Raw genomic sequence first — 15,937 nt, 5'->3', positions numbered from 1 at the left:
AGTAGTTACGTTGCAGAGAGGCAAGTGAGCAAACTAAAACTCTCAAGTACCTCCCCACAATAAACCAAAACCCAGCAAGCACTGTTCACCATACCATATATTATTGATATATACAGATATATCATACATATGTCACATATATACACACATCACACATACATACATGATATACATCACACACATACATGATATACATCACACACGATACATCATCTATATTTATATGATATATACATTATCCATAGGTACATCTATCTATCTATATTTGTCTCTATAGCTCATGTGCAATATCCACTAAGTATCAGACTTTACATTGCAGGATACATAGTATCTACTAAGTGTCAGACTCTGCACTGTAGGAGATTCAGAGCAGAGATTCAAAGAAAGCATGGCTCATAAGCCAGACTCCTCCCTATGTTTGAGTCTTGGCCATGCCCCTTGCAAACTGAGTGACTTTAGTCATTTTACTTCAGCTCATTTCACCTCAATTTTGTCCTTTAATTGGGCACCAGTCATAGTTCCTACCTCATCATGCTGGCATTAGGATTAAATGAGATCCTATGTAAAGAATACTCACATTAGTGTCTGGTACACTGTAAATACTCTACATCATCACTATCATCACCTAGAGCTCTATACAATTGGGGTTTTGTCTCCTCTCCATTTTATATGACATCTGAAGGTCAAAGAGAATAACTTGCCCCGTGCTATCATGGGTCCTAATAGAACTGTTCTGGCCAAAGTAGGCTGGTGCTGTTCTTCATGGTAGAAAGCTGTCACCAGGCAATGTGTCCCTTCTCTCTATACATGGCCAACTTTTTCTTTCAAGCTGACTCCAGCTTCAATCCAGCATCCAGTCCCACCCTCTGCAGGGAGGACTTGTGTCCTTAAAGGTTAACTGAATGTGGGAAGGGGTAGCAGGAATGACATCACTGTCATATGACGTCACTGGCAAATGAAGGTGCAGAGGGAAATATAGAGACCATCTGCTAATGACTGCAGGAAAAGCTTAAGATTCTTTTGGAAAGAAGGTGGGTACTAAATCCCAGGTAAGTTGGAGGTGATTTATCATCTTATGATAAATAATTTAGTTTGGGTCTTAGTTCAAATCCTGGGAGATCAAGCTTGGTAACCTTTGCAATTTCTTCTAAATGTAAGTTTCTAAGTCTGTGCATGATGACATGGTGCACCCAGACTGGCATTCTCACAGGATGCCGTGGTGGACACAGAGTTTGAAAACCTCATCAGGTGTGGTGTTCTCATTGAGGCCAGTGGTTCCCAATTGGCTACCTGTGAACCTGCTGGTCTGGGAAGTTGATTTTCTCCATTTGTGACAAAATGCAAAAAATAAAGACAATTATATTTGCATTAGTTTGTAACATTTTTATAAAACCCTATGGGTATAGTGCAATTGAGTTGTAACTCTAAACTAGATCTATGAAGAGAAATGAATCTTGTAAATTGTTTTGAAATGTTTCCATTCCACCAAATCCAGAAGCCTTAGAATTTCTAATGGGATCCAGCCTTCTACCTGGCAGAAATAGTACACCTGAGATCACTAGTCATGCTGCCTGGCTCATTGGGGAACAATCAATCCTGCTCTGCCACTTATTAATGTGTGGCCTCGAGTTATTTTACATCGTTGGGACTCAGTGGCTTAAAACCATAGTGGTTTATTTCTTAGGTCATATGCCCATTGCAGGTTCCCATTGCTTCACCACATCATCTTCTCTCAGGGCCACAAGCTGGAGGAGCCCCCATTCCACCTCTTGGAATCTTGCCAGTTGTCATGCTAAGGAGAGGAGAACACAGTGGGACATGTGCGGGATTTTAAAAGTTTCCATCTGGAAGTGGTGCATACTATTCCCTGCACATTTTATGACCATGGCAAATAATATGACCACATCTAACTTTAAGGAGAGCAGGAAGGTAAAGTCTTACAAAGAAGTAGCAGTAAGGTCAAATGTACTATCATTCACTTCATATTCCATTTCATTTATTTTAGCTCAGCATTTTTACTGATTAAGATAAATTTACATGTTGATTCTGGTATGAATTTTATCAGCTGCCAGAAATTTCAACTACATGGCATGTCCCTAAAAACTTCTGGTAGCTTGATAGTGACCCCCTGACTCGTGTGTTGTTAAACAGTTTTGAGTCCACTTAGCTGAATTTTCTCCATAAGGTGATCATAAGAAATTCTATCACTTTTTTTTTTTCTAAAATCAAGATACATTATTGGTATATTTGGCCTTTGACTTGTCAATATAGGGCCTTTATCAAAAAAGGAAATGAGATGGGTCAGGATGAAGATTCGATATTCTGTAAGTTGGGAATAATAGAAAACAAAAGCCTGGATTACTAGCTTTCATTTAAACATAGAGGCAATATTATTTTAATCACTTTTGCTAATGTGACAGGGTAATGTATTAGTTGGACTTTTTCATTGAGTATTTGGGGATCTTGCAGATGGTTGAAAAGCTGTCAGTGAAGTACCAGATCAGCTTTCAGAATCTACAGAAAAGACCCATTTCTCTGAGAGTGATAATAGTAATAATAGTTAACACTTGCATGGCGCTTAGTACATGGATGTTTTGGGACCAGGACATGCAAGTCAATATGCTTTTTTTCCAGCGTTAAGCATGTTGCTCCGTCTATAAGCTAAGGTGCAGGAAGATTATAGTCTTCCTTTTTAGCCTGGAAAAAATGAAAGGATCTTGTATTGTCTCTGCCATAATATGCACTTTAAAGATTAAAGACTAAGAGAATACTTTAAGAAAGGAAAATTATCTGAAACATGCAGGAACCAGCATCCAGAAAATAAAACCACTTTTAATTATCCTATATTTCAAAGCAATATGAAATACACAAACAAAGGGGTTGCTTGGGCAAAAGGATAATAAACTGAAATGTGATTTTAATGAACTCACAACCTGTTTACACTTCATCTTGCTTCATTTGTGTGTGTGTCTTGATGGAAGGGAATGAAGAGCACTATCCACTAGTCCAGGATTCAAGGTAAGAGAAGTTAGTTTCAGGAAAGAATGCAACTCCAGGGCCACAGAAACCACCTGAATGACGACACTAGTACCAGCAGAGGGTGCTGGCGTGGCACAAAATTAAGAATTTTCAAAAGGAAGAGGTCTTAGATTAAAAGACAGCAGGTGTGAGGAAAAATGTCATAACTGTTTGTATCCACTTGGAGGTCTGAATTCTCTGCTTGCAGATCTGTCTGGTGTTCAGTGATTTCCTGCGATGGCCACATGAATTTTAGGTATCTCTTAAAGCAGAAAAGTGGGACATTTGCTTCTGTGTTTGAACAGGACAGGGAGAAGCCATGCAGTCTGCCTCCTGTTTCCACTGGAGGACTTTTAGCAGCCTCTGGCGTCTGTGACACCTACAGGATTAAGTTCACATGGAGTCCCTACTTTATTATTATTATTTTAAAAACAAAACAAGCTATTTGTGTGGTTACTAAAACAAAATTGGCCCAGACTGTCAATCCAGGGGAATCACATTTTCTTTTTTCATTTAGCCACCTTAAAAAGAAGGTAACAGGTACCTGGGAACCCACAGGTAGTAGAGATTGTGAAAGGTCAGGTGGAGGAGACAAGGCTGGCTGCGCTTTATTTAGCGGAGTGCAGCCTCCCTGGCGGTCGCAGCACCAGTCAGCCCAGCCAGGACGTGTAGAAGAGCCCCCTGAAGTAGGTCACAGCAAATGCTCCTTTTACACAGAGTCCCCTGTTGTGATTCCTTCCGCTAGCAGCGCCTCTGCCAACCTGGGCTTCTGAACTGTTCTTTCGGGCGTTCTGGACTGGGAGTCAATTGACCCACTGGATTCGAGTCCAGACTTTCTGGGCCTCAGTTTCCCCCTAGGTTCAACGACAGGGGTGGACAACCTGACACCGAGGCCTCTTCCCGCCCCGACACAGCGAGGCCAGACATTCCTTAGTGGCGCGGCAGGCCCCGCGCTCTGGAAAGGGCCGACGAGAAGGAGACAGCTCGGTCAGCACCAAGGACAAGGGCCCGGGGTCCGCCTGGCTGACGCGAGGTCACTTCCAGGCGAGCCCGACTGCTGAGCAAGCGTCGGGCGCAGGGTTCCGTGGCCGGGCGGGAGGGCTGGGGTTGCCGCGAGAAGCGCTGGGGGAAGGGGAGCAGTCCCGGGGGATGAGGCAAGGCCCGGCCCCGCGGCGGTCTTGCAGATTCTGCGCCAAGAGGCCAAGGGTGGCTGCTGCGAGCGCGTCGCCCCTCCCTTGGGGTGCCCTGCCGCCTCCCGCGCTCCGCCCAGCCCGGGCCTTGGGGCTCACCGGGTGCCTCTGGCTCTGGAGGCCCCTCAAAGCCCCCCCTCCCGCACGCGTGGACCTCTCCAGCCCCTTTCCTGCCCCAGCATCGCCCGGCTCCCTGTACCAGGGCTTCTTCTGGACACACCCGTGACTTCGACTCACTCCTGGGGTACGGGGTCCCGCGTCGCCTTTCTGCAACCCCCGCCCCAACTCCCTGCGGGGAAAGAGGCCCCACTCCCCAGTGCTCCCGAGCCTGAGCTGCCGGGCGCCCCGCCCCCCGCTCGCCCCGCCCCGCCCCGCCCCGCCCCGCCCCGCAGGCCCCGCCCGCCGTTGCCGGGGGAACCGCGGATCCCGCAGCTGCAGGAGGCGCCCGGCCCCGCGGAGCAGCTCTAGCCGCCGCCGCCGCTCTCGCAGCTCTCGCCGCCACTGCCACCGTCACCGCGTCCTGGCTCCGGCTCCCGCGCCCTCCCGGCCGGCCATGCAGCCCCGCCGCGCCCAGGCGCCCGGTGCGCAGCTGCTGCCCGCGCTGGCCCTGCTGCTGCTGCTGCTCAGCGCGGGGCCCCGAGGCAGCTCCCTGGCCAGCCCGGTGCCCGCCGCGCCCCTATCCGCGCCCGGGCCATGCGCCGCGCAGCCCTGCCGGAACGGGGGCGTGTGCACCCCGCGCCCTGAGCCAGACCCGCAGAACCCTGCCCCCGCCGGCGAGCCTGGCTACAGCTGCACCTGCCCCGCCGGGATCTCCGGCGCCAACTGCCAGGTGAGTGTAAGCGGCGGGCGCGGTGTGGGGCGCTGGTCCGGGACCAGCAGTCTCTTCCCGCCGGCCCTGCTGCTGCTGCCGGACAGTGGGCACGCCTGACCCAGGCTTTCCCACTTCGGGAAGGCAATGGATCCAGTCTCTTGGCCCGCGTGGACGCGGACACCCAGGCCGACCCTGATTCCCTTACCCACCCTGGTTCCCGGGCGGGGCCAGCGGGGCTCTCGGGGTGTGCCGCTCCGGGGCTCGGCGCTCCTCGCGCGGGGCTCCAGACGCTCCGGTTGGCCACCGAGTGGCGCGCCCCTTCCGGCCGGGCCGAGCCGAGAACCACTCGAGCGGTGTCCGCCTTGGCAGCGCGGAGAAGCCGGCTCCGAGCGTACCCGGCGAGGTGTTCAATGTCCAGGTAGTCCACGCTTCCCGTCCCGCTGGACCCTGTGTGTGTAAACGGTGTGCAGTGTGCGAGTCAAGTGATGGTGGGCCCCGTGCCAGGTGGTGGGGCACTTTCTTCTCTTCCTCCGCCCTTGTGGACTGTGACAAGGCAGCCAGAGGACGAGGAGGGCAGCTGCCTCTCCTCGGCCTGCGACCAGCCCTCTCTAAGCTTAGGAGCAATGCTGGAACAGTCGGAGGCATTCGAGGGGCCATTGTACGTGGCGCTGGCAGGGCCGCCCTTCCTGCCGTACGCTCCACGGGGCGCACGCTTGGGGCTGGCAGCCGGGACGTGAGCAGGGCACCGGGAAGCCGCCAGAAAGCGTGGGGCGGTGCGAGGGATGGGACGATGGGATGTAGCCAGCAGCCGCCCGTGAATTTGGGGTTTCCAAGAGAATTTGGCAGAAAATAATATCTGGGGCTTTTACAAGTACGTTAAAGCTCGGTGAAACCTATTAACATCAATATTTTCAGTAGGCAATTTGGTAGGACTGTGTGTACAGGTAGAAAATCCCCAAACCTCTATTGCAGGGTAGGGCAAATAATGAATTCATCTGAAATGATTACTTTAAACCACATGAGTATGGACGACATTTGGGATCAGATACTATCTTTCTTACATTTAGGGTGGAGGAGTTTGTTTCATATAAATTTGATAACAATGATTGAAGAGTTACTTTGAGAATGCTCGAATAGGTTCTTTCAGTGGGGAAAAAGGTTGCCCTTTCAATATGACACGTTTTACATTTTTTAGAGGTAAATGGGATTGAGAAGCTTGACCTTGACGGTCAGATTTTTTCGCATTTATCTAGAATCTTTTTTTTCCTTTAATAGCAAATTAGCAATTTGAATCTATCTTTTCAACATTGTGCTCTTCCTCTTTGTTTACTGGTTTCAATAAGCTTAGTTCCTTGAAGGGAGGTGATGAGGAGGAGGAAGAATTTGTGTGATGTGAGCATCAGGAGTAGGTTTGGGACATGATAGCTTCTTGGAGGAAATGCCTGTTGGAACCATTCTAACCGTTCGAACAGAATCTTGCTTTTGCAAAAGTGAAAATAACTGCAAATCAAAAACCAGGGAATGGACTCATGCTAATTTTCCCTGTGGATTGATGATTTATATGACTTTTCCTGAAGAAATGAATTGTCTGAGTGTGTCCATTAAACTGCTGTTATATTTACATGTCTGAATTTTATCCTTCAAAGAAATAATTGATTTGGACCTAGGGTTTAGTGGGAATGGATGGGAGAAGGTAGGTTAGAGTGCACATCGATTTTCATGAGAAGAAAGACTGGACACTGGGAATTTAACACAACTCTGAGATGGTTTTTGGTGACTCTAAAAATAGATATAAGATATCTTCAAGAAAAAGAGCTCTTTGGTGCTCCCTAAAGATGACTAACAGAGAAACATAAATATTTTGATTTGTCCTAAGCAGTGACTTGGTATATAATATAATTCATTCAGAAGAGTCATGAACTAATACATAACATTGCAGAACCAATTGGTTAAAAACAGATTCGGGTTTCTTTTGTAGCTCCCATTTGATGTAGGCTTAGCTATGTGAACACCACCCATCTGAGCAGAAGCAATAGGGCATGCCCTGGCAGGCGAGTTGAAAAGAGCGCTGAAGTTACTGTAATCCTCATAGGAAAGCTTAGTGAACTTGGAACTTGATTGGACTTGGTTACCCAGAAAAGCTTACTGAGATGATTCAGGGCCTTATAATCCATAAAAATGGATTCCTGACGATTTTAATTTAATCGTTCATGATCTCGGAGTAAGACTTGAGACTCATTTTTCATGGGAACGGCAAAGAACACAAAAGACAATTTCAAAAGAGAAGTTAAACCTGGGGTGGTGGGGAGGGGAGGGGAGAGAGGGAGAGAGAAACTACATATACTCAATTACAGATAAGGAAAATGGATCTTAGCCACTGAAGATGTGGTTGCTGAAATAGAACCATGTGGTTGCTGAAATAGAACCTCGTGCTCACTGGATAAATTGGAAATGGAATTTTACCTGGGTGTGAAGAGGATCTTTTAAACAGAGCATCACTCCTCCTCCTCCAAAGACAATAGTGTTAGCAATGGTAACATTAGAACCTAACCTTGAAGTTTCTTTTTGTGTGTGGAGAAATTTTAAGAAAATCATAAACTACAAATTGGGATTAAAATGGCTGTCTTTAGGCTTTTTTTAAAAAAAGGCTGTCTTTAGCTTTTCTGTGGTTGGCTGATTGAGTTTGCATAAGTCAGTGGGGTCCAGGACATGCTTCTTTTGTCACCTGAGTCACGGGGACTCATAGGATTTGGGAATTGTAGGACGTGTGGGTTTGAAGTCAAGCTGAAGTTAAAATTGCTGGGTCTTATTTCCTCATCTTTAACGATGGGATCTATGGGATCTACCTCATAGGATTCCTCGTGAAGACAGTGATTCCATTCCTTGATGTTTGTTTGCAGCTGACAGCTTTAAAGCCTCCCTCTTCCTCTTCCTCTTTTATTCCACATCCAAACAAGCTGATAAGAAAGCCCAGGGGTTCCCTCCTTTGGTGCTGGCGGGAGGCTGAAACCATGCAAACTCCTGCCCTGTCCCATCCCAGCCCCAACCCCAAAGTGCAGCAAAACCCACAAGCCAGTCTCCTTTCCCTGCACTCAGAAGCCATTTAAACCCATTTGGGAGCTGCCTGCTCTCCCCAGAGAGCCCCATTATGTCAGCAGTAAACCTTTTTATATCGTGTGTGTGTGCGCGCGCGCACGTGCGCGTGTGTGCGCCATTTTCAGTCTCAGGGTCCACACCAAATTTTGGGTGGGTGTCCATCCTGTCTCTGTGGGATGTTCAAACTAAGGTTCTGAGAAGGATTAAATTAATTAAGTGCTGTTAAATCACTGAGCACCTGTGACATTTCTATAAATGTCACCTCTTCCCTTTCTTTTTAGACTTTCTGCACATATTTCAAATGCTCATTACCTTAACTAGATAGAACAAGTATCATCATCTCTTTTAGTCAAATGTAGGAAATGAAGCTCATTTTGAATGAGTGACTAATCCAAAGTCACATTTTGATACTGCCCTGAAAGGCCTCTAACACATGCAGACATCTTAAATCATGAGAAATTCAGCTGATCTTAAAACTGTATATGAAAATCTAATTTGTAGATAGATAATGATGATGATGGTAGCTCACCCTCCTTTTAAGCACTTGCCACATGCCAGCACTGTTCCAGCGACTTTGCAGATATAACTTGCTGATCCTTGCAATGTCCTATGAGCTGGGTACTGTCCCCACCCCTATTTTATAGATGAAGTGCAGAAAAGTGAAGTGACTGTCCCAATGTTGCACTGCTAGTAAGTATGAGAACTGGAATTTGAGCCAGCCAGGCTGGCTTGATATGGGGCTATAGAATCTAAAGAGTGCCTAGATGAAAATCCAGCCCTGGACCTGTCATAGTTACAATAGGGAGCAAGAGCTGTAACCTCCTTGAGTTTTATCAGTAAAAAGGGGATGAAGTAATTTCCGAGTCCAGTCTTGCTCTAAGTGAGCTTGTACAAGTGTGCTCAGCTGGAATAAAAAGGCAGAGAGGTGATAAAGGCACAGATTCTCCTTATGCCACATGTTAACCAGGAACCTTCACCGTAGAGTTAGAATTCTGGGTCCTAGCTGAAGTTCTTTTTACCATGGTGGCAAGCAAATGGACACTACATAAAAAAATGTTTCCGATAGGTTTGAAAAAACTTCAACTGATTAGAAATGGAGGCTGCTCTTGCTTGTTCTGATTCATTTGGGGAAGCAGGCAGGTATCAGAGGTGGCAGTGGCTGGGCCAATTTTTCTTTTGTGGTGAGTGGTACAGAAACTCCTTCTATTAGGCTGTCCATCAAAGAAGGGGCTATTTAAATTTGTATTACTTTGTTTTGTAAAGCTTATTTTATTTTCATAAAATAATTCTTTGCCTAATATTCAAGCAGTCAGATACCTGTTTGTGTTTTCATTACATGTTCCCTAAGGATCTTATCCTTCAGGATTATAATAACAATATGTTAATTTCTGCACTTGGAGTAAAATGGGGACAGGTATGGCTGCTTTTCATATAAGTTAATTTTACTTATTAAGCTGATTTTATAATCCTTTCTTCTGATTAACCATGCTAACTTGAAGCAATGGTCTGCTTCAGAGGAACCTATTTTTGATTGAGGTTTGCTAACAAACAGAAACAAAAGAATTTCTAGTTCTTTGCACTGCATCGGTCTTTGTTACTGGACTTTACACACACACAGACACACCCACACACAAACCCACACAAACTCACATTGTAGTATGTACAAAATGTTGAATAGTAGCTGAGATGTAAAGAGGCGTTGCTTCTTTCTCTGGCTTTTCTATGAACTTCTTGTGACCTTGGGATAATTATCAAACATCCTTGAACCTCAATGTTCATATCTCTAAAATGGACTAACAATGCTTATCTTATTTTCTTTATAGAAATGATGTAACTCACAAATAAGAATGTAGTAAAGTTCTTTTTAAAAGTGTAAAGAAGTATGCAAGAATGAAGTTTAAAACATTTTGAAAAAAGGTAACATGTTGTGCAAATAAAAGATATGCTAAGCAAAGGATTGTATTTTTCCCCATATAAAATGATTATATTAGTTTATTCAGTGTGTTTGATTGTCCTTCTTCAACGAACAGACATAGCTTTTTCTCTCTACTAGGAAGAATTATGTTATGACATGTTTTGAAAATGAAAATTTAATTGTATTAAGCTTTTTATAAATGTGTACTTTTTATTCTGAAATAAATGATTTCTTAGAAAATTCTCAGTGACGTGAAGTTTTCTTTTGAAATGAAAGAACAAAAATTTGTCAAAATTTCTGTAAGAATTTTAAGAAAAGCAGGAAACTTGATGTTTTCTTGGTGTCATTAAAGCAGAATGATTTGCCTATTTTGTGCATTGCATTCTTGCTGCATTCTTAGGAGGCATCACTCTTCTGGGCTTGGCCACCTCACAAAAACGTATTCCTGTCTTTAGCTTCTTTGCTTAAGCTTCTCATGTGATATGGTACCATCAAAAATGGTTTTGTTTATGTGCTCATTTGATAAGCATCAAACAAGAAAGAAAATCTAGTCTGAAGTTGAAGGGTGTTTGAGTCAGAAAGCTGAATGCCGGGGTTGTATTTTTAGCTATCCTTATCAATTCAGTAGGCAGCTGTGGTCAGAGCTGCTTAACCCAGAGGCAGTGACTGCAGAATCCTGCCGCCACCAAACAGAAAACTCAACAATGTGGCAAAGCTTTGCAGACAGAATTTCTTTATATTTACCCCTTCCTCTGATTCCCCCACATTAGTGCTCAACCCTGGCAGTGTATTAAACCGATCTGGCAGCTTGAACAAAAATGAGTGGGGCCTATGGTTCCCCTGTCCCCCAGATTCTGATTTAATTGGCCTAGGGTGGGGCCTGGCACTGGTAATTTTTAAATGCTCCCCAGGTGATGTATGAGTAGGGTTGAGAAGCTCCTGCTGGACTCATCATCTTCCTTCATAGCCTGCTCAGCATATAGCATGTGGCAGAGAAAAATGACAGTTGCACCTGCTCTTGGTCACTCCTGCTTGAAGGACAACCAGGTTCACAGCCTGGAAACTCCTGGTCCACACCCTCCTCAAATGGTATAGATTTTGTATCTCAAAGTGAACTTAGAATGGAAGGGGTCCAAGCGTGGGAGTCAGGCCTGGGTTAGAATCTGGCTCTCAGTGTCCTTGGGTAAGTGACTCCTTTCTCTGAGGCTTGGTTTTATCATCTGTGAAAATGGGATCCTGGTGCCAACCTTGAAAGTTGCTGTGGCTTCGAAGTGTCTAGCCCAGTGCCTGCCTGGCCCATCAGAGAGACACAGGATAAAAGGTGCTGACTTTTGTTAATTCCTCCTCTGTTCTTCTCACCCAGTAAGTGCAAAGAACAATAAGAAAACAGTGAGGAGAGCATGAGCTGACAGTCTACACTGCTAGGGAATCACTACTCGTTTCTTATTTGAACACACGAACCTACCTTCAGTCAAGAATCATGATGTGCATCTTAGAGCAGTTGTCTTTAAGAGGAAGGGCTCTCAGGATCTCTGCTCCCTCCTCCCCCAGTTGCATGGGAACCCAGCACTGGGACTACATGCAGTAGGCTCTACATAATACTGTTGAATAAATGACAGGTGTAGTGGGGTGCAGCTGTGGGCACCAGAAGGGCCCTGGGCCTTGTGGGGTAGATCCAGGGCATGTGAGGAGGGACTGTGTTCAGGAGGAAAGCACGTGAAGACATTTAATCTGTTTAATCATTTCCCCTTGTGCCAGGTCTGTCCTGGGAAGTGCAGAATATTTTTCAATAAATCCTTTGCAGTAGCCCTAGCTTTTGATATTTCTAATAAAGCTTTCTTTTAACAATACTTTTCTGTGGCCAAGTGCTGTGGTTCATGCCTATAATCCCAGCACTTTAGGAGACTGAGGCAGGTGGATCACCTGAGGTCAGGAGTTCGAGACCAGCCTGGCCAACATGGTGAAACCACATTTCTACTAAAAATACAAAAATAAAATAAAATAAAATAAAATGAAAATTAGCCAACCGTGGTGGCACATGCTTGTAGTCTCAACTACTTGAGAGGCTGAGGCAGGAGAATCACTTGAACTCTGAAGGCAGAGGTTGCAGTGAGCCAAGATCGCATCACTGCACTCCAGCCTGGGCTGAAGTGAGACTCTGTCTCGGGGGGAAGAAAAAAACAAAACAAAAAAAACACCTTTTCTGATGAACTAAATCAAGGGTGGCCAAAGCACAGTCCTCATCCCCATTCTTTCTACCAACTAAGAATGGTTTTAACATTTTTAAGTGGTTGAATAAAAATCAAAACTAAACTAATATCTGGGCCGGGTATGGCGGCTTACACCTGTAATCCCAGCACTTTGGGAGGCCAAGGTGGGAGGATCGCTCGAGTCCAGGAGTTCAAGAGTAGCCTGGGCAACATAGTGAAACCTTGCCTCTATATAAAAAAGTCTCATATTGCATGAAAGTTATATGAAATCCAGATTTCAGTGTCCAAGGATGAGGTTGTTTTGAACACAGCCACACACGTTTGTGTAAGTGTTGTCTGTGGCTGCTTACATGTTCCAGTGGTAGAGGGGAGGCGTTGCAAGAGACAGCATGGCTCATAAAGCTGAAAATATTTATTTATTTATTGAGATGGAATCTCACTGTGTCACCCAGGCCGGAGTGCAGTGGTCTGATCTCGGCTCACTGCTGCCTCCGCCTCTCAGGTTCAAGCAATTCCTGTGCCTCAGCCTCCCGAGTAGCTGAAGTTACAGGTGTGTGCCACCACATTCGGCTAATTTTTTTTTTTTTTGTATTTTTACTAGAGATGAGGTTTTGCCATGTTGGCCAGGCTAGTCTTGAACTCCTGTGCTCAAGTGATGCACCCATCTCGGCCTCCCAGTGTGTTGGAATGACAGGTGTGAGCCACTGTGCCCGGCCCCAAAATATTTATTATAAGGCCCTTGATAAAGGAAGAAGTTGGCTGACCCTCTCCTAAGTATTTCTGTAAACATTGGTGGAAAGAGTTTATTTTTTCATTTTTATTTGACTTAGCCCAAAGCTCCTCTCCCTGCTCCCTTTTCCTCTTCTTCTCTTCCATCCCTCTTGATGGCTACCTCTAGCCCAGGCTCTAGGTAGGGCCCTGGGACTGACAGAAAGAGTGCAGTCATTGTCTTCAAATTGCTTACGTCTATAGAGTCTTCCTGGATGGATCTGAACTTTTCCTTTTATATCAGCCCTTGGCCAACATGTCTGGACACCATAGTTATAGTTTATTTCCAGGGAAGTGTGTGAGGCAGGGAAAAGAAATACTAACTGGAGGGGTTTTGGGTGTGGGTGAGCATCTTGACTGAGTTACTACAGGCTTATTAGCTTTCCTAAACCCTGTTTCCTCAATCGCTGACAGGATGGTTGGAAAGATGAAAGTGAATAATAAGGTCTCTGGCACAGAACTGGCCCTCTATAAACACAAACTGCTATTTTGATAAAAGTGAATATGAGTCCCCATCTTATGGCTAAGGAAACCTACCTGGGGTCCTATAGCTTGGTGACAGAGTTGGGGATCTGAGTCCAGGCATGGTGGCTTCGAGTACGGGGTTATTGCTCTTACTGTACTGCTGTGCCTCAGACTGCTCCATTGTTTTTGACTTTCAAAGGGAGCACCAGAGGGAAAAGGGAACCAGAGGGTTGCGGTTCCATTCTGGCAGTTTTAGTTTCTGTATGGAGGCTTTGGGTTTGTGTAATGTTATTTCTTTCTTAAAGAGAAAAGAAAAGGCGTAGGGCTTTTGAAAAACAGGATTTGAGAAATGAAATCACTGTACTTGAAAGAAAGGCGCTTGGAAATAGAAACGTGTCTGCTATCTTTTGCTCATAGTTCCTGACAGCAAGCAGGTCCTTTAGAATTTCAACACTGGTACTTATCTGGTCCTTGTAGTTGATGTAAAGGAGCATTTGTAATTACGTTTTGGGTTTCAGAGGCAGATTAAAACTCCTTTATGGGAGACAGTCTGTGGTGGAAGAAATCACAAGAGAAGAAAAGTATCTAGTCCTTCTTTTCCATGAGATGGCTGAAGCACAGAGTCTGTAGCAGTGGGCTGGTGGAGGCTGAGTGGAGGTCGGCTGAATTACCATTACTCCTAGTATCCCACCGCATTGAAGTCAGATTTCTGCAATATGTCATTTGGAGCAAAATCTTGTGGTTAATTTTCAAGCACAATAGAATGTATTAGGATAGGACAAAAAGTTAAATATGTCCTAGGTATATTACTTTAGAATGGGAAAATGCAGTACAGGAACAATGAAAAGAACACCAAAATCTTTAACTTCAAATTGACTAGCTCTATTGCTTCTCCCATGAAGGATTCCCAGACTCTTTTCATTTTATGACTGTTTTTAAAATTAAGGTATAATTTACATACAGTAGAATTCACTCTTCTTGGCATTCATTTCTATGCATTTTGACATACAGGTGTGTAACACCACCACAATCATCCCTATACATTTCCTCATGCCCCGTTGTAGTAAACCTCTCCCCAGCCCCAGTCCCTGTCAGCCACTGGTCTGATTTCCATCACTATAGTTTTGCATTTTCTAGAACGTCATACGTGTGCATTTTCCACTGAACATAACGCTTTTGAGATTGATCCATGTGGTTTCATGAATCAATTGCTTGTTTCTTATTATTGCTGAATAGTATCCATTGTATGGCTAGACGACAATTTGTCCTTTCACTAACTGATGACATTTGGTTTGTTTCCAGTGTTTGGTGATTATGAATAAAGTTTCTGTAAGTGTTCACATACAGGTCTTTAAGTGGACATGTTTTCATTTCTCTTGAGTAAATAACTAGGATTTCCTGGGATTGCTGGGTCATGTGGTAAGTGTGTGTTAAACTTTAGAAGATGCTGCCGAAGTGTTTTCCAGAAGAGGTGTACCATTGCATTCCCATCAGCAATAAATGAGGGTTCCAGTTGCTTGCATCCTTGTCAGTTCTTGGTATATCATTGGTGATTTAGGTTTTAGCTATTCTAATAAGTGTGCAGTGGTATCACATTGTAGTTTTAATTTGCATTTTTATAATGATTAATGATGTTGAACATCTTTTCATATGCTATTTGCTATCCATGCCTCTTTGATGAAATGTCTATCCAAATGAGTTCTGAGGTTGTTTTTCCATATTTCCGATTCAAATTCAAATCCCTTACTTGATACGTGATTTGCAAATATTTTTCTCCCTATGTGTGGCTTTTCCTTTTCCTTCTTTTTTCTTTTTTTCTTTTTCTTTTTCTTTCTCTCTTTGTCTTTTCTTTTCTTTCTTTCTTTTTTTTTTTTGAGACAGGGTCTCACTCTGTCACCCAGGCTGGAGTGCAGTGGTGCAATCTCGTGATCTCGGTTCCTTGCTACCTCTGCCTGCCAGGCTCAAGCAATCCTCCCACCTCAAACTCCTGAGTAGCTGGGACTACAGGCATGTGCCACCACACTCAACCAATTTTTTTTATTTTTAATAGAGATCGGGTTTCACCATGTTGCCCAGGCTGGTCTCAAATTCCTGGGTTCAAGCAATCTGCCCACCTCGGCCTCTCAAAGTGCTAGGACTACATGTGTCAGCCACTGTGCCTAGCCCTTCCTTTTCTTAACAAGGTCTTTCAAAGGACAGATTTTAAAGACCAATGAAGTCTAATTGGTCAATTTTTTCTTTTATGGTTTGTAGTTTTTGTGTTCTATCTGAGAGATCTTTGCCTAACCGAAGGCCACAAAAATCTCCTCCTGTTTTGTCAAGTATCATTTAAGGTTTGACATTAAGGTCTTTGACCCATTTTAAGATAGTCTCTTTATATGTGGTGCAACGTATGGGTAGTTTTTTTGTGTGTGTGTGTGTGTTTTTTTTGCTTACGAATGTCTAATAGTTTCAGAAACATTTG

The 15,937-nt window shown here is 44.6% G+C and overlaps 1 protein-coding gene across 2 annotated transcripts in view; it reads left to right on the top strand.

Annotated features, from left to right (window-relative positions):
- The first annotated feature begins 4,612 nt into the window (after positions 1-4,612).
- Positions 4,613-15,937, top strand: part of DNER (delta/notch like EGF repeat containing) — a 367,845-nt gene continuing 356,520 nt past the window's right edge. For both annotated transcript variants that reach the window (XM_065526197.1, XM_045367826.2), the window contains exon 1: positions 4,613-5,037. In XM_065526197.1, coding sequence (XP_065382269.1) covers positions 4,762-5,037 — 276 coding nt within the window. In that variant the 5' untranslated portion in view covers positions 4,613-4,761. The remainder of the gene's footprint in view (positions 5,038-15,937) is intronic.

The sequence above is a fragment of the Macaca fascicularis genome, chromosome 12, assembly GCF_037993035.2.
Source record: "Macaca fascicularis isolate 582-1 chromosome 12, T2T-MFA8v1.1".
NCBI lineage: Eukaryota > Metazoa > Chordata > Mammalia > Primates > Cercopithecidae > Macaca > Macaca fascicularis.
The sequence above is the reverse complement of the archived record's forward strand: the minus strand, read 5'-3'. Positions and strand labels throughout refer to the sequence as shown.